At 40.5% G+C, this 22740-nt stretch overlaps 1 protein-coding gene across 4 annotated transcripts in view; it reads left to right on the top strand.

Moving 5' to 3' along the window:
* ush2a (Usher syndrome 2A (autosomal recessive, mild)) overlaps positions 1 to 22740 on the top strand; it is a 236830-nt gene that overhangs the window by 156756 nt on the left and 57334 nt on the right. For all 4 annotated transcript variants that reach the window (XM_067592610.1, XM_067592634.1, XM_067592617.1 and 1 more), the window contains exons 60-66: positions 527 to 755; positions 2116 to 2284; positions 2407 to 2628; positions 14929 to 15152; positions 17482 to 17818; positions 20410 to 20607; positions 20844 to 20998. In XM_067592610.1, the coding sequence (XP_067448711.1) occupies positions 527 to 755; positions 2116 to 2284; positions 2407 to 2628; positions 14929 to 15152; positions 17482 to 17818; positions 20410 to 20607; positions 20844 to 20998 (1534 nt within the window). The remainder of the gene's footprint in view (positions 1 to 526; positions 756 to 2115; positions 2285 to 2406; positions 2629 to 14928; positions 15153 to 17481; positions 17819 to 20409; positions 20608 to 20843; positions 20999 to 22740) is intronic.

The following is a 22740-nucleotide window of genomic DNA, read 5'->3' as shown; positions in this document are numbered from 1 at the left end:
TTCGCAGTCTTAAATTTAAATTTAAAGACATTTAAAGTGATGCTCTGCTTCCCACATTTGACCGCAATGTTGCAAATCTTACAGTTGCAGAGGAAGTAGTGATTTGTGGCTTATTTTCCTTGTAGGAAACTGTGGGAGTTGTAACTGTGTGTGTTACTACACAGGTCTTTCCCCTGCCAAAGATGTCAGAGATAAAAAAGAGGAAAATCAATAGTGTGAAGTGTATAAAGATACACACAACCTGACACTGTAACTCAACTTTGTCAGGCATTAACCATGCATGAATGCATGTGTGTTTGGTATGAGAAGGTTTGTGTGTTTGGTGTGTGCTCGTGTGTGCAGTATGGTGAAAGGAGTGTGAAGGAGAACATTTCATTGCCCTGTTCAGATTTGGAGTCCTTCCATAACCCCACCTCTCTCTCTTTCTCTCTGTTCTCGCCTTGCTCTCTCTCTCTCTCTCTCTCTCTCTCTCTCTCTCTCTCTCTCTCTCTCTCTCTCTCTCTCTCTCTCTCTCTCTCTCTCTTAGGATTGTGAGGCTGGACTGGTCCCATCCAGGCAGACCCAGTGGGATCATGCTGGGCTATGAGGTCTTAAGACGGACCTTGAGGTCATGTGTTAGTGGATCAGCAGGGGTCACGTCCTCTGTGGGGGAAGAATCAGGAGGTGCAGGTGGTGTAAGGTTCACATGTACCTACCTGCAGTGTTCTGCCACTCATAGTGTGTGTGGGACATCCTGCTTCCATCCTGACGTACAGGTAATTTTGCTCTGGCCATTTTGTTCTTCTTTCTGTATTTATTATTATTTTCTTCATGAGTGGGATTATGGGATTTTCTCCATCCAGTCGTTTATTTGTTGTCACATGCATTTTGCACACCCACCAACTGGATTTTGACAATACTGCATGTTGACTGCTAAAGGAAGGAACAACATTTACAGGTCAAAACAATGTGTTATTAATTGAAACAAGTGCAAGAGTGTTACCTGGGGCAACATACACTTCTCAATGCATTTTTTTTTTTGAAAATCTAGACACACATTATAATTATGAGTGTATTAAGAATGGAGCATTTTAGTGGACAATGTTTCTACTTAAAGGCAAGAGTCTCTCTTCTAACCAGAATTTGTTGTGAGTAATCATTAAAACCCTCACTGTACGACAACAACATATTTGTATTAAATGTGTAAAACAAGAAATAAGTCCAGGGTCTTTGCTTTGGCTGCTGATCTGAAGTGGAGAATACATTGTTGCTGTGTACCCCCTCAGGATATTAGTCCTCACAGGACCTCAGAAAGACACATAGAAACACAAAATGAAACACACACAGAGACCCACAGTCAAATACACACTCTCACGGTTCCTCTTCCAAGCACACGCTATTTATGTGGGATGCATGGTCCTCCTCTCAGTGATTAATTTCTCTAAACAGATTAACTTGTCATCTGCATTCACTTCCATCCTTGTGTCATTGAATGCCAGCCAAGTTGGCACAGTGAAGCTGTACGCCATACATTTATCCCCACCACACCCAATAGCACAAACAATAACAACATTCAAACTCACATGGATAAATACACACATGCACACCGATTCAAACAGTGAAAGTGGATATACAAACCCACACTCATGTAGCTAGACAAGAAAAAAAAATCGCTCTGTATCACAAACATGTACACACAATAATAAAGGCATGTACACTAAATACTGTAGATTGTTTCCTTTAATAGTTGATAAAAAATAACATTTGTCATGTCCTGAATGAAATAGTATGATATGATATGGTCAGAGTTTTATGTTCAAAACTTGTATCACTCTGAAAGTTGTGAAGTTTCAGATCTTACATGAGAAAAGGGACAAAGATGATGGTGTATCATGAAGTAACCATTCAAACACTCATTTTTAGAGAGCATGCCCCAAAATAGAAATAGCCTTCAAAAGATAAATGGCTTCCTGTTTGGCTGATAGACACACCGTAGTAGTGCAGAAACATACGTGATTTCATTTTACTGTGTCTGTGTGGATTTTGTTGATTGTTTTGTGATTATTTTCTCATATGTGGGTACATCTGTGTGTGTGTGTGTGTGTGTGTGTGTATATGCCAATATTGTTCAACCAGGTTTGCTGCAATGGACTATTGTACACAAAGGAGCCACATCATCATTGCTGTGAGGGCAGTTACCTGAGTTTCATTAATTCCTCCAACCCAGTCTGCTGCAATGGCAAACTGCTCCCACCTCTCCCTGACCACCAGTGCTGTGGAGGATACTATGTTCATGTAAAAGCCAGTGAGTTTCAGATTGCTTCATATGTTAACACTTTCATGGGATTTGTTCTTTTCCACTTGACTTGACTCTAGTATTTTCAATGTTGTTCAAGTGTTTTCCTTCATCTGTCCTTGTCATTGTAGATGAATACTGCTGTCCTGACCACTCGCAGGGCCGGGTCTCAGTGGGGCTGGGTGACAGCTGCTGTGGGGGAGTTCCTTACTCCACGAAAGGCGGCCAGCTCTGCTGTAGCGGGAGCCTCCATGATGGCTATGGGGTCCAATGCTGCGGAGGCCGGATTGTAGATGATACACTGGTGTGCTGCGGTGATGCTGAGAGGGAGGAAGTGCATACATACATTCCAGGTGAGAGAAGTAAACATACAGACACAAACGTAAACTAACATCCACTGTTGTTTTAATGGTTTTATATTATGGTGAGAGGGAGGAAATAAAAAGATTCTGCAATGAATAAAGTTTTTTGCTCAACAATGAACACATACGGGATGAAGTTTGTATTATCCAATCAACAAAAAGGCAAAGGAGAAAATGATGAGGAATAAAGCAAAGAGGGTTGAGGTAGACACATGGTGCAGGAACGTGGGGTCGTTTCCCTTTCTTCCTCTCCCGCAGTGTCCCAAAGCACCCGGATACCATGGCACAGATGTGACTGTGTGTGTGTGTACATGTGTGTCATTAGACATCTTTGTCATGGCAGATGATGATGAAACACACTCGGGATGGCACCGTTGAGGGCACTGCCAAGCACACAGCAGGACAAATACACACCCATTCTCTTTCCCTCACACAAACACATACACACAAACACACTCTCACACATACGTACATATTACAGGCACCCACACATACACAAAAACACACACATAGAGTCAACAGGGTGCCCTCGGCAGGGTTCGCTTAGTGTTGAGTGCCAGAGACAGACACGTGGACTCTATTCATCACACATAAACAATGGCCCCATATGGGCAGGTCTATAGTGCCCCATAAGCCTATCTGCAAACACTCAGACATACACTCACACACACAAGATCCCCACCCACACAAAAATACATGTATGCTGGCAAAAAAAGTTCCTCCAAAGTAAGCCAGCAGATAAATTATATAAATGTTCTTACTTCATGTCCATTATCAGTTGTTACTCTAGCTTCATCTTTTCTTTTTCTTCAACATGTTGTCTTTTCATGACATTGCCAATTAGAGTCTCTCCTCAAAAGTTTCTTTAGGAAGTGGTTCCACACTTAAATACTGATTATGTCGAGTATTGTCAGAGTAACCAGATTGAATGGTAGTTTGACATGTTATTCATGAGTATTTTACTCTGCCACAACCGTTGCTTGTTTTGTCTCATCTGTTTCCTTTTCTTCCCCTCCAACAGTGCTCTCCACCTCCTCCTCCTCCTCCTCTCCATCTCCCTCTTTCATTTATTTCCCATCTCTTCTTCTCCTTTGATATCTTCTTTGTTACCCTTCATCAACTTGTTTCCCCACACCCTCTGTTCTTCCTCTGGCCTCTTGTTCCTTATCTCTTCTACTCCCACCTTTTCTTCCTCCTTCTACTCCTCATCCTACCCTTTCCACTCCCTCCCTTTATGTGCCCCCTTCCCATCCACTCATCAGTCATTAGCGTTAGCTTCCCCACTGAGAACATATGGTATGATGGATCGTAGGGCTAGCGGCACTAGCAAGGCTAAGGGCCATTTGCCGGGTGCACTGTGCTGTTGGGGAGCCCTGGGGCCGGCTTTGCAACCTCGACCCCACACGTCTGTTTCAAGACACTCGCACATACAACATGCACACAGCAACACCTATTATAGGATAGGCTACTTAACCTTGGCACCAGTCACTCTCATTCCTCCCTCTCACTATGTCCAGGGTTTTGTTTCTTTTTTAAAGATATAGTGAGAGACAGATTCGTGAAAGAGAAAAGAAAGAAAATGCCAGTAACAGAAAACTACATATTACATGCAATACTATTTAAAATAACTTATAGTGCACATTGAAATAAGTTACAGAACAGAACAGAAAGGAAAAAGTGAGAGAATGAAATTAAGAGAGGGCTACAAATTAAGTACAATTTTGATTACAAACAATAGGATACCTTTAAATAAAATGTACATAGTACAAAAAAATGCTAGACAAAAAATATTTTTAAAAAGAAAGAGGAAAGGGAAAGAAAGAATAAAAAATGTTAAGTATGCGTCAGATAAATTAAACTGGAAAAAAACAGATTGAAAGAGGAAGAAAGTCAGTGAGAGAAAAAACAGGAGAGAACAGAAGAGTGGTGAAGAGCTAGATGGAGCAGATTAAAGGAGGAGTGAAGGGTATCCCATTGTGCCCAGCTGATAGACTAGGTTAGGCTGATGTGATTATGGGGTCCCTGAAGTGCGATCTATCACACATTACCGTCCACACTGTCAACAACCATACACACACACTGCAGGGGAACAGCAATGCCAGGAGACAGCCGTCTGGCAACAGATACACGTACCGGCTTGCGTGCACACATAGATATGCACACACACATCCACACACAAGCACAACAACAATCATACTCAACGATACACACTCACAAGAAAAACATGCATGTGTATAAACACAGAATTGTATGCACATGTGCACTCATCCCAAAACATACAAAACATAGTTACACAAGTGCTCTAGGCTGGACTATTTGATTTGAAACAGGAAAGCATCCAGAGTAAATCAGGTGAAATAGAATTAGGGTCAGAAACATCACCTCACCCAGCCTGTACTCACCAAACACATGAAAAACAAAGCTGAGTCAGTGGACAGTGTTCTTCTAAAACATTCTGAGTTTCATATATTTATATACATCTTTGGGTTTAACATGATTAGAAAGCTTTAGCAACATAAGTTGTTACCTTTCTCACTCTGTATATAGTGCAAGTTAGCTTTCTTCCTGCCCACTCAACGACCCACTCATCTATGTAACCACTCACCTTGCGCTTTGGCAGATTTCAGGTTTTAAGTATATTATTTTCTTCTCTCTTTTTTTTCTTAGGTTGTCAGTGTCACTCTGTAATGAGAAAGCGCCCAGTCTTGCCTTACAATGCGCATGTCCCAGAATTGAATGACTAGGCTACTGATCAGCAGTAAAACCTACTTATTTCAAGTAGGGTTTACTGATTCTGTTTCAGTTTAAGTCAGACTAATTTTTCAAACTTCAGCATCCCCTAGTGGTAGCAAAATAGACACTGTGGCAAACGACAGCCGTGCATGCTGCTTCTCCCGCTTAGACTGTAAAAAATATGAATGTAATCACTGTGACGTCACCCATTGGTTTGTGGACTGCCATTTTGAAGCCTTGAATTTAGTTATTTGACTGTCACCATCTTGGATTTGACTGTTGATCTTTGATTTTTGGAACCAGAAGTGACCATATTTGGACGAGAAGGTGGAGCTGACCCTAGCGCTAGCTGCCAGCTTGGTTAGCACTGTACATTTACAGTCTGTGGTTAACTGTGCTAATGCTAATGATGATGCCAATTTTCACTAGCGAAAAACAGGCCTAAAACCATTAAAACAAAATGTACTTACCGAAAAATGCAAACAGCCGACTCCTCAGGAAGTCTTTCAGTACAACCAAATGCTGAGCTTTTTTTTATGCCACAAAAATGTTACAATTAACTTTCATGAACTGAAAACACAGTGTAAAATAGCGGCAGCTACGCCTATACTCTGTGAATCTGGGGTTACACCATGGTTATGTACGTTATCAATGTTGTCGCCATGGTAACTACTTGTCAATCACAAGGTAGCCACGCAAAAGCATACGCTGCTTTATTGTCTATTTTACTCCAAATGGGGCCATAATTTACAAAATGAACATCATGCGTTATTGAAGAAGACTTGAAACTAGCGATTGAGACCATAAACTCATCAAGAAAGTGTTTACTGAGGTAATAAATCAAGAAGTAGAGAAGTAGGGTCATTTTCTCTTAGACTTCCATAGAGTCTGACTTCTTTTTGCAACCAGTGGAGTCGCCCACTGTTGGCCATTAGAAAGAATGCAGGTTTAAGTCACTTCCACATTGGGCTCACTTTTCAGACTACCTGTTTGTTCTCTAGCAACAATCTTGCTCTGTTTACCAGGTTTCTCCATTCCCTTATACCAATTATAGAAACTGGTCCCTCGTTTATACTCTATGACTCAGTCATCCATCTCAAGCGCATCTGACAGAACAGATGCATTTCATATTTAATCAGTACAGCTACCTAAACTAGGAACATAATAGCTCACACTTCACTTGCCCTTTAGACAAATAAGTGAGACCTAAATCCTCTGTTTTAGGCTTGAAGTCAATTTTCTAGCAACTTATGAGCTCAGCTACATTAGCCCTGTCAAAATTCTTGTGAACGCACAGCAGTACTGTGGCTGAACAGATCCAGTGTGACAATGACAGCGGACTGCAGCTGCTACTGCTGCTGTGTTGCTGACGTTTGTGACCAGTGTAGACTTGGATTAAGTCTAAATAGGTTCCTGTCTACATGTGTCTTTATTCAGACTTACCTGGTCAAGTAACATTAATATGTCATCTGCAATGGCAGGCCTAACTTCTACTCTGGCCAGTTTTAGTCTGGGGTATTATTGAGAGGGTCTATAATCCTTTCCTCAGCATCCCCAGTTGTTATACAATAACACAAAGTCTCCATGCTAAATCCCTCATTTCAAAATCTGCCAGTTTGTTTAAACAGCTTTCATTTCACTTTCAAGTAGATTAAATACTGTTTGTTTTTGGACAAGAGTGCCTCGGTTTTGTTGCAACATTTCCTCCTGTGTTGCAGGTTCAATACCAACTTTTAAGCTCTTCATTTGCTCCTCTTTTCTTCTCTCTCTGAGTTTGTATGTAAGATGTTTAGCTAAGACTTAGATGAGATTAGATGGTGTTTAAAGAAACGTGTGTGGTGTCTTTGGCCTCCCGTTGCTCTCTGACTCTCCCTAAGTCCCCTGCCTCACTGTGCGCGCTCCACTAATCATTTCCCCTTCACACTTTTACTTTATAGTGTGCAGTTCTTTAACTCTTCCATCTGCCCTTCAACCCCGCCTTCCCCATCTCTCACTGTGTGCGCTACAGTAAATGGCCTCCCCAGCTCACTTTTTCTTAAAGTGAATGAATCTTAAAAACGTGTGCATTTCTTTAACTCCTTCCCTTACTCCCTCCCTCTGTCCCAGCCCAGCAGGCCCTATCCAAACGTTCAAGGACAAATCTGAATATCCCTTTTCACCGTTTAAGTGTTAAAAGCCTGGCGGTGCCGGGGTGTTATCTTAACGCGCCTTGCCGTGCCATCATCAGAGCGCGTGATGAAAATGGCTGTGATGATGCTAAAAGAAAAAAAGAGGAGGGGGAGAAAAAAGTAATAATCAAATATGTTTTTCAAGGGCACAGTGACCATTTACTGAAGGAAAATTATCCCAGTAGTTAAGCTAGCTCACTCTGAGCCTGGTGGAGTTGTGAGAATGGATGCATTTGTGTGTACAAGTGTGTGCAAGTGTGCATAGTTTATATCTTCAACTTGGTGAATCCATGCCTCACTTTTCTGTATGTAGCTTTCTGTTTCTGCATATATACATGTTTCTTTATGCAGTGAGACAAACATCCTTTGCACGTCCTTTCATGGTTTCTGCCAAAAGATTCTCATCAGTTTCAGAGCGTGTTTTTTTCCTGTTTGTGTTTATGTGTGTGTGCGCACACATACGCGTATATCATTGCCAAAAGCCCCTCATCAATGATGGGTAGCAAATGGCCAACAGTAGTGCATTCCAAACAGCAGCGTCTGGCTGCTTTTGAAGATAGAGTACTCTCTGAACACAGGAAGACATTTCTCTCTCTGTTAATGTATTTATGATGATGGCTTTTCTATTAGGTTTACTTTAATGACTGGCAAGAATAAAACCAGAGGCTGTCAGGAGCACAGAGATGAGGACAGTCTGCACTGTGTGTGTTGTGGGTGCGTGTGTGTGTATGCACGTGTGTGTTTGTGTATTTTATTTGTCCTTGTGTTATTCTTGATGTTTCTAGTGTTAGGCATTGTGGTTTTATTAAAAGTTGAGTAAGAAAATTAAATAAAATAGACACAAGGTCCAGGTATGGACAAGAAGCAGATTAAGCTCACTTGCCAAAAAAACAGTACACACACACACACACACACACACACACACACACAGACCTACACATTTTAAGCAAGAGATTGCTCTAGGATGTAGATGCAAATAATACATGGATGGGCTGTTTCACAGATTTGCCATATGTGTGGCATGTATTGCTCTTTTGCATTAATGTATTTTACAATCATGAAAGCCTTTCATCCCAATTCAACTCTGTTATCTATATACAGCAGACCAGTGGCTAGTTTTAGTAACCCTGCCACATGGACAGAGTCTACAATGTGGAGGTATCTGCTCTGGCGTCACCATGTCAGTCTGTTGTCTGCAGTAAAGCTCATTTAATAATTTCACATCTCTGTAATGGACAAAAAAGGGTTATCTCTCCAATATTTGGTCAATCTTCCCTAGACTAAAGGACTAAAGGACTTATCAAGTACACATCCATCACATGCACTGAACCATCTCTGTGGTTCAGTGCATGTGATGGATGTGTACTTGATAAGCGTACTAACAAAACATTAATTTTTGTACTCACTCATTAATTTGTTGCATCCACGGGTGAATATAATACAGTATATTACATTTTTTATTTTAGCAAATAGTTACTCATCACATCTTTTAACTGTTTTGTTTGTCAAACGAGAGGCACTTTGTCATACTAGCAGCACGGTCTGTCGGTTCACCACTTGATTACTGAAATATCTCATCAGTCTTTCAATATTTGGTGTTCCCTTGACTTTTCCTCCAGTGCCACCAGTAAGTTGTCACTTTTGGCTTTCATTGAAATATCTCAACAACTATTTCATGGATTGTCATTCAGCTTTGTACAGACTTTCATGGTCCACAGAGGTTGAACCTCAGTGACTGATGTGATTCCCAGACTTTTAGTATGGCACCACTTATTCTGTGAAATATCTCAACATCTACCGGATGATTGGCACAAAATTTTGTACAGACTTTCATGGTCCCCTGACATTTCCTCTAGCATCACTATAAGGTTCACATTTGTGGTTTTTAGTGAAATGTCTCAACAGCTATTTGATGTTCCCCTCAGCATGATTTGTAAGAACTTTGATCTCTTAACTTTTCCTCTTGTGTGCCTGAGTACAGCCTCACAGAGCCGCTAGGAGGGCTGTAGACTCCTATGCTACATTCAGACCAAAAACAGCCCTGTGTTAAAACAATGCAAGGGGTTGTGTCGGTTAGGGCATGTTGCTTCAGGTACTGATAAACAGCAGAAACACAGCGTTCATGTTACAAAGTAATCCACCAGAAATGTGTGCTTGTATGTATGTGATTAGCCAACACAGTGCATTTCCTCCATTCAAATGAATGAGAGGGCTGTATTTTTTCACACAGGGCTCAAGTCAGTCTGAACACAGCCTTTATCTTCTTTCTTTATCTCAGTCCCTCTTTCACATTCCTCTCTCTGTTGCTCTCTCACAGACACTAAACTTACCAAGAGCTGCTTTCTGTGTCTCACTCTTTGGTGGATCCCTGTAGAGCAGTGAAAGTATAACTGCTATTGAAGTTTTTACCCAAGCTCAGCACACACACACACACATGCAAGCAAACACAGGACAGATACACGCTAATACACACAATGTCACACACATGCCCAGCTGGTAATGTTGCTGAAATTAAAAAAAAATAAATAAAAAAAAGACGTCAGAAAGACAAGAGGACAACTAGTCACCTGGGACAAGAGCAGGTGTGTGTGTGTCTGTGTGTCTGTGTCTTGCTGGCCCAACATCGACATGTGTGTCCACAGGGGAACACTGTGCACTGTTTGAGAAAGTCAATCCACTGTGATTTCATCTCTCGACATGGCATATAGTGTGGCCCCTCTGGAGCACAAAGCGTGCACACAGACACACTCACGCACAGTCCTTCCTGTAGTGAGTGCGTGTGTATGATACACGCACCTGTATCTGCATGTATCTTTGTGCATCTGCAAATTTAGACTATAGAATGCAATGGACACAAAAATAAAATACTGGCCACAAAAGAGTTAACTTCTTGTTGTGACCTTAAAATCATCAACTAGTCAAGTCAGTTTTATTTATATAGTGCCAAATCACAACAGAAGATATCTCAGGGCACTTTTCACATGGAGCAGGTCTAGATTGTACTCTTTAATTTACAGAGACCCAACATTCCCCCATGAGCAGCACTTGGCGACAGCGGAAAGGAAAAACTCCCCTTTAACAGGAAGAAACCTTGAGTAGAACTGGGCTCTAGGTGGGTGGCCATCTGCCTTGACTGGTTAGGTTGAGAGAGAAAAGGGAGGGGGGAGAGGGGAGAGAAAGACATAGAGAAGCACAGCAACAACAATTATAAAAATAACAAAATAATAGAAATATGCCTAATAATAATAGCTATCAGTGGGCAAAAAGATTAATAATAACAATAGCAGCGATGAGGTATCACGCTGGACAGCAGTCAGTCTGCAGCCGAACGTCCCCTGCGAGACGAGAAAGCACAAAACTCCAGGGAAGCTCCAACAGTCTAGGCCTATAGCAGTATACCTAAGAGCTGGTCCAAGGCAAACCTGGGCTGGCCCAAACTACAAAGTTTCTCAAAAAGGAAAGTTTATGCCTTCTCTTAATTGTAGAGAGGGTGTCTGCCTCCCAGACAAAAACTGGAAGATGGTTCCACAGGAGAGGAGCCTGATAGCTGAAGGCTCTGCCTCCCATTCTACTTTTGGAGACTGTAGGAACCACAAGTAAACCTGCATTCAAGGAGGGCAGTGTTCTAGTGGGGTAATAGGGTACTATGATCTCTTTAAGATATGATGATGCCTGACCATTAAGGGTTTTGTGGGTGAGGAGAAGAAATTTTACATTCTATTCTGGATTTTACAGGAAGCCAGTGCAGAAAAGCTAAAATGGGAGAAATATGATCGCTTTTTCTAGTCTTCGTTAGTACATGTGCAACTGAATTCTGGACCAGCTGGAGACTTGTTGGGGCAGCCTGATAATAAGGATTTGCAATAATCCAGCCTAGAAGTAGCAAATGCGTGGACTAGTTTTTCTGCATCTTTTTGAGTCAGGATGGCCTAATTTTTGCAATGTTACGTGGATGATAAAAGGCAGGAAATTAGTTTTATTTTATATTCGTTCAACTATACACATACATACCACACGTGTCTGTACATATATATACATATGTGTATTATTATTCTTAAGTAAGTCACTTTTTACATGCTCCTTTGTTTCTGTGTGCTAGTGTGTGTGTGTGTGTGTGTGTGCTACTATGCATGCACACAAACCGTGTGTCTGTGCACTTGCTATGCACTTTGTGCCAAACCCCTTGTAATATATTCAGGTATTTAAAAGTGTTTGGTTTGTTTAAAGTTGTGGAGGGGTTTTGGTCTCCTAGAGAGCTCGGATAACCCTAATCCACAACACACATTTTTATCAGTAGTTCATTGGCAGGGCTAAATATTGACTTATCATTAAGTGGAATGACTGAAACCCTAATAATAATTCACGTTGTCTAAGCACCTTGTGTTGACGCGGCGCTCCCGACGCTATTAACGAATGTATGCAAATCCAACGTAAATCTGAAGATTAGGGCTGAAGCATTCTGCGATGCAAGAGAGAAAACAAGAGGTGTGTGATAAAATGTTGTCAACACATACACGAACACATGCACAAATACACACAGCTTATTGCGAGGAGGAGAAAATAGGTGTGTGTTTCAAAACATTAACACAAATGTACAACCATATCACACACACCCATACACAGATAACGCTTACAAAGACAGGGATTGGATTTCTGCTGAATGGGTGATAATACAATAGTGAAGTTTAGCAGCAGAATAGTAAACAGACGATGCAGACCTATGAACTGTGTGGATGCAGAGAGATAGAGAGAGTAGGGAAGGGCAAGAGGAGAGTGGACGCAAGAGAACAAGGGGTAGAGAGGTTGAGAAAAGAGGACAGGAGAGGAACCAGTAGGTATATGGTCAAAAGAGAAATAGAGAAATGGGTAAGTGGGTAATGAGAAGGAAGAACATGGATGAACTGTGAAAGGTGCAGAAGAGAAAGACAGCTGCAGAGATCGAAAGATTTAGGTCAGAAGTTAGGGATGCAGGAAAGAAAGCTTGATCAGTGAAAGAACAGATGGAGGAGAAGTTCGATATAACTCATGAACTTCACGTCACAAGTGATAAAGTTGGCATTTCCTAGAGTCAGAAAAAAGTATGAGAGAGAATCAAGATTATGCAGAGTGTTTGAACAGAGAGCCCTGTTGATACAATACATGGAAAGACAGTCAGACTGTTTGAGAGTAAATGGAGAGGAGGCTAATGAGAGAAAATTATGAGACGTTGAGGTCCTGGTGTCCAGATGAAAGGGAGGCGTAGAAGTGAGGATGCTGAAAGGACGAGGGATGAGTGGAGAAAAGCTATTTTGGAAAAGTGTTGAGCTGTTTATTTGCGCGTCATTGAAGCTGAAGTAAGGCGCTGGGGGAATTGGCCACCAAGCCTCCGCTCTGCAACAGCTGCCGCTGCTAAGTGAGTTACTAGCCGTCAGACTGCCTTTATGTCACACAATCACACACACATACACATGCATTTTCCTGTCACATGGTGTCTGTGATGGATGCTGTGAGGATATAATGCACTGCAACAGCACACGAGAAAATATGTGCCATTCTCCACTTTTGGCCTTTAAGTGAAATGATTGCTTATATTATCAGCATTTCATGTGCACAAAGAGTGAACGCTGATTAAGGTGTTAAACAATAAGTTATTTATCACTCCGCAACTAGCTGCAGCCCCATTAAAGGGCAAGGCCATGATACAAAGCAATGACTTAGTGTTTAATGTCTGCTGTCAAATAAAATGGGTACCACAGCTGGGGGTAGATAGTGCCACAGATCAGCATGTCATCAACTGCTCAGATAAATTTGTTAAATACCTCATGAAAGTTAGATTTTTTTAACTGTAAGCTAAATAATCACAAAAGACCAGGGGTTCTTCCAATTTTTCAGACTCTGATTTAAAATGAGAAGCTTTTACTGTTGGACTCTCATTAAAATACAATTTGTCCTTTTTCCATCAGCACAGATATAATATTTTACTCGTGCCATTCCGTGCCATGCCATACTCATTTGTATTTCCTATGCATCCTCACAGCAGGGGGTTACTTTGCTGACTCAGTATTATAGCAGGACAATATTATAGCCCTAATCCATTGCAAGGCCAAAGCAGTCCCCCCCTAGCTAAGCTGTGTTGATCACCTTTATCTAACACACAGTGTTCAATTTTCCTGCACTTCTCTCCTTTGTTGAGGTATCAGAGTTGTATAGTACATAGCAGTGTTAATTTTTTCACTGTTAGTGCAAACCCAAAGTTTGGGTTCTCACTAACAGTAAAAAAAATATCCAAAGTGTTGACTTGGTATCGTGTACATCCAATTCAAAAAGTGGATAAGGCAACATCAAATGTAATTAGACTTAATGAAGTTTTGGACCTATAATTGTTATGTAACTATTGTCGTTACAATAGATTTAGTTAGTGTACTTGTTACACTACAATTATCTTGATTTGTCAGTTATTCAGTGTTATTTGAATTTCAAATGGAATGAAATGAATTTGAAATTTGATATTCAGCTGCAAAACATTTACAGGGAAATGGAGTGATAGCATGTATTTTAAATGTCACCTTGCTGCTGAAGGTGAAGTGGTGGCAGACAGGCATCACCTATCACTGTCAGAGATGGCAGCTCTCAGAAAAACACACATCCTCTCCCCCCTGCACTCCTCAGAAGGCGTAGCCTGAATATTACTGCCGTACAGATAGATGTATATAGGCAAGGAGAAGAGGCATGCAGGTGAGGAGAAAAGGAGGAAGAGAAGGAGGGATATGAGAGGAGATAACAGAGGATGCACACTAATATTCATAGCAACCTAAATACCGTTACTGCGCAGATGAGAAGACGGAGATTAAAGAGGAGAGGGGAAGGAAGTTGGGAAGTGTAGAAGCAAGACAGTATAGTCCTGCATTACTTAGATATCGTTACAGTATGACATCAGGAGGGGAAGGGAAGAGATTGAGGAAGAGTGTACTATATGGAAGGAGGAGACAAGAGAAAAGACAGAAAATAGGTGAGGACAGGAGCACAAGAGGAGCTGACACTGGCAGCTCAGCAGTAGCTTATTCTTGTAGACATTCAGTGATCTGGGAGGACCAAAGGCATTTATACTGTAGATGATGTGGCGTCACTATAATACTGATTTCTTGAAAATGCTAGTATTGTTTGACAACCATAATATGGTTCTCAAAATTGGCAGCAAAATTAAATTTCAAGAAGTTAAAACTAACTCATTTGAGGCTTAAACACATACTTGTCATTTTTAGTATGTGAAGGTGGCTCATAAAAACGAATTTCCTTCATCTGTATAACTTATTGCACCAGGTTTTAACCAGTTTACTGTACTGCACAAGTAGGATAAAAAAAAATAACTACACACTAAACAATAATGATATGCATATTTTCTTGTCTTTAGGTTTTGTCTGCTGCGGTCCTGACTACATAAACTCTTCAACCTCTCTTTGCTGTGTGGGCAGTGACGGATTTCCTACAATGCACCCTGCTGGCAATGCCACAGTCACACTGCAGTGCTGTGGGTCAAAGGTTATACGTCAGGAAGAAGAATGCTGCAATGGGATTGGCTATGACCCTCAACGACACGTGTGTGCTAACCGACCTACACCCGGCCTGTTAATACAGGTGAGTTTGGGTGTGAAATAATGGGCCTCATGTAAGAACTACTTGTACCAGCAGATTTGTTCTTAAATGGCATGTACAAGGGATTTATGTGAATTTGTGGCATTTACCAATTTTCTTAGGCATGAGCGAAATTCACAAGTGGTCCAGATCTTTTGTACAACTCATGTACATACAGTCTGCCTTCCTCCACTGGATAAAAAATACTAATTTGACCTGAATTCGTGTCTCAATCTGAATTAATTTGGAGTTTCAATGTGATACCACAATTAACTAAAATAAAACGTATAGCTAAAAAACTTAATGTAAATTTAATATTCTGTTTACCATATCATCATCATCATTATTATGGCATGCCAATTTACTGAGATTTTATGAATTTTAGTGGAATTTTCCAGCACAGCAACTCATACATTTCAGTAGTCACTCTTACAGCTGCCTCAGGATCTTTATGCTGGTTGCTGTCCAGTGTCCTCTTTTGCATCTGACAGTGCAACATCACCTACTGTAGGCTTTAATATTCCCTCGTCTAATATCCCTGTCACTTCAACTGATTTGATTTAGAAAGATGTTTTTTAGCATCTAACTTCATGTCAGACTGAATATTCCATCTTCATTTCTGTCAAAATACAGGGCTGCTCTGATGACACATCATTGACAGCTGTACTATTAATATTTTCTAATTGTTTTTTTGTCTGCTGATTTCTGACAACAGGACTTTAAGCTCAGCAGTGTGAAAAATAAAGCGCAAATAGAGCAGAACAATCAAATCAAATGACCAAATCTCACAAACATGAAATCTCATGAGCAGGTGGCATTCATCAGACTGAAATTAGTAATTTATGACAAGTTTGTCCCGTTAAGAGAATTTAGTGCATCCGACTTGTAACACTCATACAAGTGAGCCTCATTGAAAAAAGTAGGAGAGATTTAGGATAAGAACACTAAGATGTTCTTGCATGAGGCCCAATGTTTGCAATGTGCACGTCTCTATGGACATCTGGGGGTCTCTGTGTTGATGTTTATGTGCCAGTAAGTGAATGTTCTCCCAAAGATAGAGAGAAATCTAATCTGTTGTTTACACTGTGGTGTGTTTTCTAATACATATAGTATACCATAAATGAGGAAATATCAAGAACACTGTCAGGTTTAAACTGTCAATTTGTCAAGCTAATTATTTCTACATCTCACACACACACTCTCTCGTTGTTTCCTCTCAGTGATGCGGTTGTCTAGTGTCCCAGTTTCATCATAGCTATGTCTGTCTTTGCTGCAGTTCAAATGTCCACTGGAAGTGTTTCAAGGGAGAAACATGCTCAAGTAGTCTGTTCTTCGGCAGCCACAATTATAATACTGTTCAAAGATATTTTGGCAACATTTGCAGCTCATCAGATCAATGTGGTTACAGATATTTTGTGTCTGTATGTTGCTCTTTTAATTACACAACACACTGTCTTATTTTTTTTTGGTGTCTGTATTTCCTGAAGAGTATATTAGTGGAAGAAAAACTGTTGCATCCCTCTGTTGTTCCTCACAGACTTTGTTGGATAAGTGACATAAATAAACAAGAAAAACTAGATTTGCTACATATACAAAGTCAATAACAAATAAAATGTATTATTAAATATAAATTACCTATCAGTAGTATTACTAGTATATTATTACATTCAAATACATAAATTTGTATTTTCTTCAGAGACACTAGTTGGTCTCTGGCACATGTGGAGCCAAAAAAAAAGAGCCCAAGAGAGATGTTCGGTTTACGTATCCAGGAGACATTAGGGGTTAGATAGAATCTCTCTGTCTCTCTCTCTCAAACTCACACACATTGTCACATCAGGAGTTGGGGACTGGGCCATCTTCCATTTATCAACTGGGGTCATGTGGTGTTTGTGTGTTCCTAAGTCAGCATGAGACATGCACACATACACACACAAAGGCACACACACACAGGGACAAAGGGTAGGAACTCTCATTAGCTCTAATGATGTCATTAAGGACCATGCATACCACACATACACACAAACACACACATGCTGCATGTATGTGTGTTAGAGACACCTAAGAATTAATATAATTTTTGCTTACAACATATAAGATCAACAGTTTCTGTTAGTCATTGCTTTTGTGCAGTGCAATCATAGATATGATTTACTGAAAATAAAGATTTTGAACCTCATATTTCCCTTTTCTCCCTTTTCGTCTCCCTCTCCCCTGACTTTGCTCTTTATTGCCCTCACACTGTTTGACTCCTCCGTCTTCCCTCCCCATCCCTTCTCTTCCTCTCAATTTTTTCCATCTCTACCTGTGTCTTTCTCCTTCCTCTGTCCAGCACCAGTGTATGCAGGCCACTGTGTGTCCTGTAGCTGCAGCCTCTACAGCATACTGTGGCTCCTGTGACCTCGATCCATCTATGACTGCCTGCACATGGGTCCTGTCTGCAGACACACATCCTGACACACCCTCAACATACTCACCTTCCATCAACACCACACATGAAACTCTCACTACAGGCCTGTATATACATACAAACAGGAGTGATAACACATACAAAATGGCAAATACACACAGTCATACACACATTGGCAGCCTGGGATACAAGGGAAGCCTGTGCTCGTCTCATGAGGAGGTAGTGTACAGCGGAGATGCCAACAGATACACGTATACAGGTAATCACTTTGTGTGTATAGGTGTGTGTGTTCAGTGAAATAACATAGTTTAGAATAATTAAAAAGTACTGTTCAAGGGTAAGTATCTGATTTTTGGCATTTTTATATTCTTTTTTTCTGCAATTGACACAATTATTTTGCCATCTATTTGATCAAATTTGTCATCACTGCTCCTCACTGTACTCTGCCTCAAACATGAAGCCTTGTTAGCATTTAGAAACTTAAGTTTTAGCTGCTTGTGAGTCAGTTAATGATCTGAGCAGCCAGGAAGATTAAACACCTACTTCTTTCAAACACTTAATTCCGAGAGCAAGTCTGCAGTAGGCTTTTCTCTCCTTCAAATTTGTAAATTTCAAGTACCAAGTCAAGTTACCTGAGTGACATCACACAAGTAGTTTTCTCAGACAACTTTCTTTTACATGTTGTTGTTAAAATAGGAAATCTGAAGTCAGCCACATTGCCTTTGAGCGCTTTAAAAGTTTACTTTAAGGATATTTTAATCTAATAGTCTTTTATCTGGTGTCAGCATGCCTGTACGCCTTCAGCTATTTTAGTTTTAAACATTTTGACCATTCATAATGTATTTGCATCTCTGCTTCTAACCTATGACTTTGCTGGAAAATAGGACTCGCTATGAAGAATAACTAATACAGCCTATAACCATCTGTGAAACACACAACTCATAGAAATTGTGAGCCTGCAGAAACCAATTCTGCATTTACTCTAAATGTTTCAGCCGCTGCAATCAGCGAGCTTTTCGAGACAGATGCCCTTCCACACACTCAAACACGCACACACACACACACACACACACCCACCAAGACAGCTGTTGCAGTGTACATTAATAGCTGTAACGTGGTAACTCTCTCCGTGCTGTACACTGGTGTGTCATTAAAACTTAGAGATGGGCGTTTAAATGCCATTTGAACATTCTCTACTATTTATCAGCCCAATGGGAGTTGGAGTGTATGTGTGTGTTGGTGTTTGTGGGCGTGTCTGTCCGGATATTCAGTCTGTCTGCACATTATTTATCTGGGTAGTTAAGTCTGTTTAATCAAGACTAATTGTGGTTGTGGGTGTTACGTGTGCGTATGGGTGGTTGTGCACCCATAATTACATTTTTTTTTGTGTGTGTTAGTATCCCAGTTAGTTACTATTTAAGTGTGCCCGTGCGTGGAATGTGGTTTTCGATATGTGTTTCTATTACTTTATATGTGTGTGTATGTGCGTGTGTGTATGTGTAGCATGGGGCGGTTAGGATAAGAGTTTCTAGGCGATGCTGTGACACCATCTGGGCAGAGGCACATAAAGCTGTCGCCACCCACCATACACCAGATGTTTCTTGTGCACACATACACACACATACTCACACACACAGGGTATCATGCTATACTTCCCCTGGTAAAAAACCTAAACTAGATCACACACAGGTAGGTGCACATGTGCTGTAAATAGGCTATATATTGCCCACACATAATGTATATTTTTAATACTTTTTGGAATCAGTTCTCAATCAAACACTTAAACTGAGTTTTTTACACATGTATCTATGTTCACACGTCCAGTGATTCATTTACATGTGGGTGTCACTATGTGTGTTTTTTTGCAGTTTCAGTTTCCACAGTAGTAAAGACAAGAGTCCCAGACTGGCGGTTAAAACATGGTCTCATTTACAGCAGCAGTCCCTCAGCACTCCTAAAAATAATGCACATCCCGTATGTGTGTGAGTGTGTGCGAGTACATCTGTATGTATATATGCTCCTGTATGTATACCTCACCAGAAGGGCTGTAACAACCTGTTTCCCAGAATGCCTCAGTCACCGCCTGACATTTACAACTATGCGCCAGTGATAGTGCATATATTTGGTATATGTTCATATAATGTCTACTTAAATTGGCAATACAGCTCCCTGTACACACATTCTTAAAGATGGAATTATTGTTACTGTAACTACAAGTTCTTTGGATGAACACGTCTCCCATATGTTTCATGAATGGCACAAGTTTTATTTAAGGGCACGATTTCTCTAAAGATTTTAGGGCACAAATCTATCAGAATTATTTTGGTGAACACCTTTTGTATTCATTTATATTTTTTTATAATCTTGCTGGTGAGGAGTGCAAAGCTGCAAACAAAAATAAATTTATTCAAAAATATTTCTCTATTTTGTAAATAATGTGTAAAGATTGCCCTTGCAAAAAAGGAATCGTTTATTCTCATTGTTCTAGTGCCATTACATACACTCAAATACATTAAAACAATACACCAAAGAGTCCATGTTGTAATGTGTATTATTGTTGATGATGTACTGATTATTTGATAAAATCATAGTTAGACTTTTCCATCAAATCCACAACAGATTTAAGTCTCTTTTCTAACTATCCCCACAATATGTCATTTTAATAGAATATTATCTCTTTTGGAAGGAACTCATAACAAATTTACAAATTGATTGTTTGCATACTGGAATTTTAGTTTATACTATGTGTGCACTCATGATATAACTGAGATTTATTCATTGGCCTATATATTTACAAAATTATTTATTTCTCTTCCTTTCTTCCATTCTTCCTCTCTTCCTCTCTACTAGACTCTGACCTGGAGCCCTTCACCACCTATGAGTACAGAGTGAGGGGCTGGAACAGCTTTGGACGAGGCTCCAGTGATGTTAGAACAGTGACCACCAGTGAAGATAAACCATGGGGTGTGGCACCGCCCCGCTGGAGTCGGCTAAGTGAACGAGATGACATCATCCAATTGCGCTGGCAAGCACCTGCCAGGCCTAATGGTATGTATATATGTGTGTGTGTATGTGTGTGCGCGCATGTACTTATCACTACTTTTTGGATGTGCTTAAAAAATCATTCCCTTCTCTGTAGATGTGGATCAGTTCAGTAACTTGAGTAGGGCAGTATGCACAGTTAATGTGGATGCGTTTTTTTAAAAACGTCAAGATGTTTTAAATCTATTAGATATTGAGAAATTAATTAATTATCAATTGAACCACCTTTTTCATTTCACCAGGGGACATAACCCACTATGTTATACTGCGTGATGGACAAGAGCGTTACCGCGGTGATGAGAACAGTTTCACAGATGTGGGTGGGATCAGGCCTTTCCAGGAATACAGTTACCAGCTGCAGGTCTGTAACCGGGCTGGTTGCACTGATAGCACACAGGTAAGAATATTCGTGTCAGTGCTATTATACTGTATTTTTGCTGTGCAACACTAATATTTCTGTGTTGCATCACAACATTAGCTCGCATGTTATCTTATGCTTACCTGTTACGCAATTATGACAATTTTGGAGCATTCAGTTTGGAGCACTCAAAGCAAACACAAATGGCTGGCCTGCACATCGAAACGTTTGACATCTTGGCAGCAGCCACTGAGAAAACCAGTAATTGTTGCATTGATGAGTGACACTTCACAATTGTTATTTTGTAGTTGTTTTGTACAAAAAGAAAGTCAAATATTAGTGATTGCACCTGTAGGTGAAATGGGATTTTCCTTTGCTTCTTGCTATTACTGTTTTAGCTGATTGTCTGCATTATCAGCGCTCCATGTAGAGCTTCCTCTCCTTTTCTTTCTTTTTCTCCCTCTCTTTCTTACACACATCCATACAGATACATACACGCACGGCAAAACTGTACTCAGTTGTAGCACCCCATTTCCTAAAGACATTATTCCCCTGTATGATTATCTAATGGCTTCTCAAAAGATGGACTGAGCTTCACTGAACTAAGCACCACTTTACTCTGTAGTTTAGTTCACTCCTTTAATTTAGCCTGAATACTTAAAGAGAAAGAGAGAGGTGTGGGGAAAAAAGTGTGTTGGTGTGTGCATGTGTGTGTGAAAAAGACTGAGAAATCAGAGAGAACATAGCCCCCTCTTTTAATTACTATTAGCATCATCTGATAGATAAAAGGAGAAGATACATATGTTGGTGTATTGTTACTTGTTAATCAGTGTTTTGTCAGTGTTTGTGTCCGTCAAGGAACAAAAATTAGCTTCTTTGCCATTTGGCCAGAACATAGCTAATCAATAAATTTACCATAATAGTCGACAGTGTGCAGGAGTTGCCTTTGTTACTTGAACTCATCTTTTATTTTCCCATATACCTGTCTGAGAATAAGTGTGCAAAGATCACTTTTCCTGTTCTGTTGAGGAGAAATTGCCTGGACATGCAACCCCCTACTTCACATTGGGCACATTTACAGAAGCAATCTTAAAGTCTGTGTAAAGCAACGATAAATGCCTATTCTGAGTTTGTCACACCACAGAAAAATGTGTAATTAACCACCCAGCCAAATCGTGAAAAAATAAGCAGTATTCTCTGCTCTGAAATGCTGGGGGCATGTCCACTGAAGGCGATGAAGGCATGGCCCAAATGAACAGTCTGAGTTAACAATGCTCATACCAAACTCCCGTATAAAAATACACACTTTAAAATAGGCCTTGTTCATAGGTTTAAGGCAAGCAACATTTTAAAAATAATGTAACATTAGGAGCCACTGTTTAATTCGGCACATATTTTGTAGGTAAAAGGACTTTTTTCAATTAAAATGTAACCTAAACGTCTAGTTAACAAGCAAAGCATCACCAATCATTGTTATGTTAAATTGTCATTTTTTTCAATGAAGTTTGGTGCACTTTATGTTACTCACTTATCTGCCGAACAGTCCTTGGTGGCGTCATTGTGGCCATCATCCTTGGAGCAATTGTCTCACGCTGTACTTTTTGGTGTAATGTTGCCCGGCAAATGCTGTTGCACAGCCGATGCTGAAGCCGAAGCAGCGGGCAGCGGCCAGTGTCAGCCGGTGTTGGCTGTTGCCGGTGTCACATCAGTTGACTGTACCTGGCCTCCCAGCCAAACAGCTGGTGCTGAAGCCGAAGTTTCTGGCAGCTCCAGCCATCAAC

Source organism: Thunnus thynnus, chromosome 1 (assembly GCF_963924715.1).
Source record: "Thunnus thynnus chromosome 1, fThuThy2.1, whole genome shotgun sequence".
In the NCBI taxonomy this organism is placed as follows: Eukaryota; Metazoa; Chordata; class Actinopteri; order Scombriformes; family Scombridae; genus Thunnus; species Thunnus thynnus.
The sequence above is the reverse complement of the archived record's forward strand: the minus strand, read 5'-3'. Positions and strand labels throughout refer to the sequence as shown.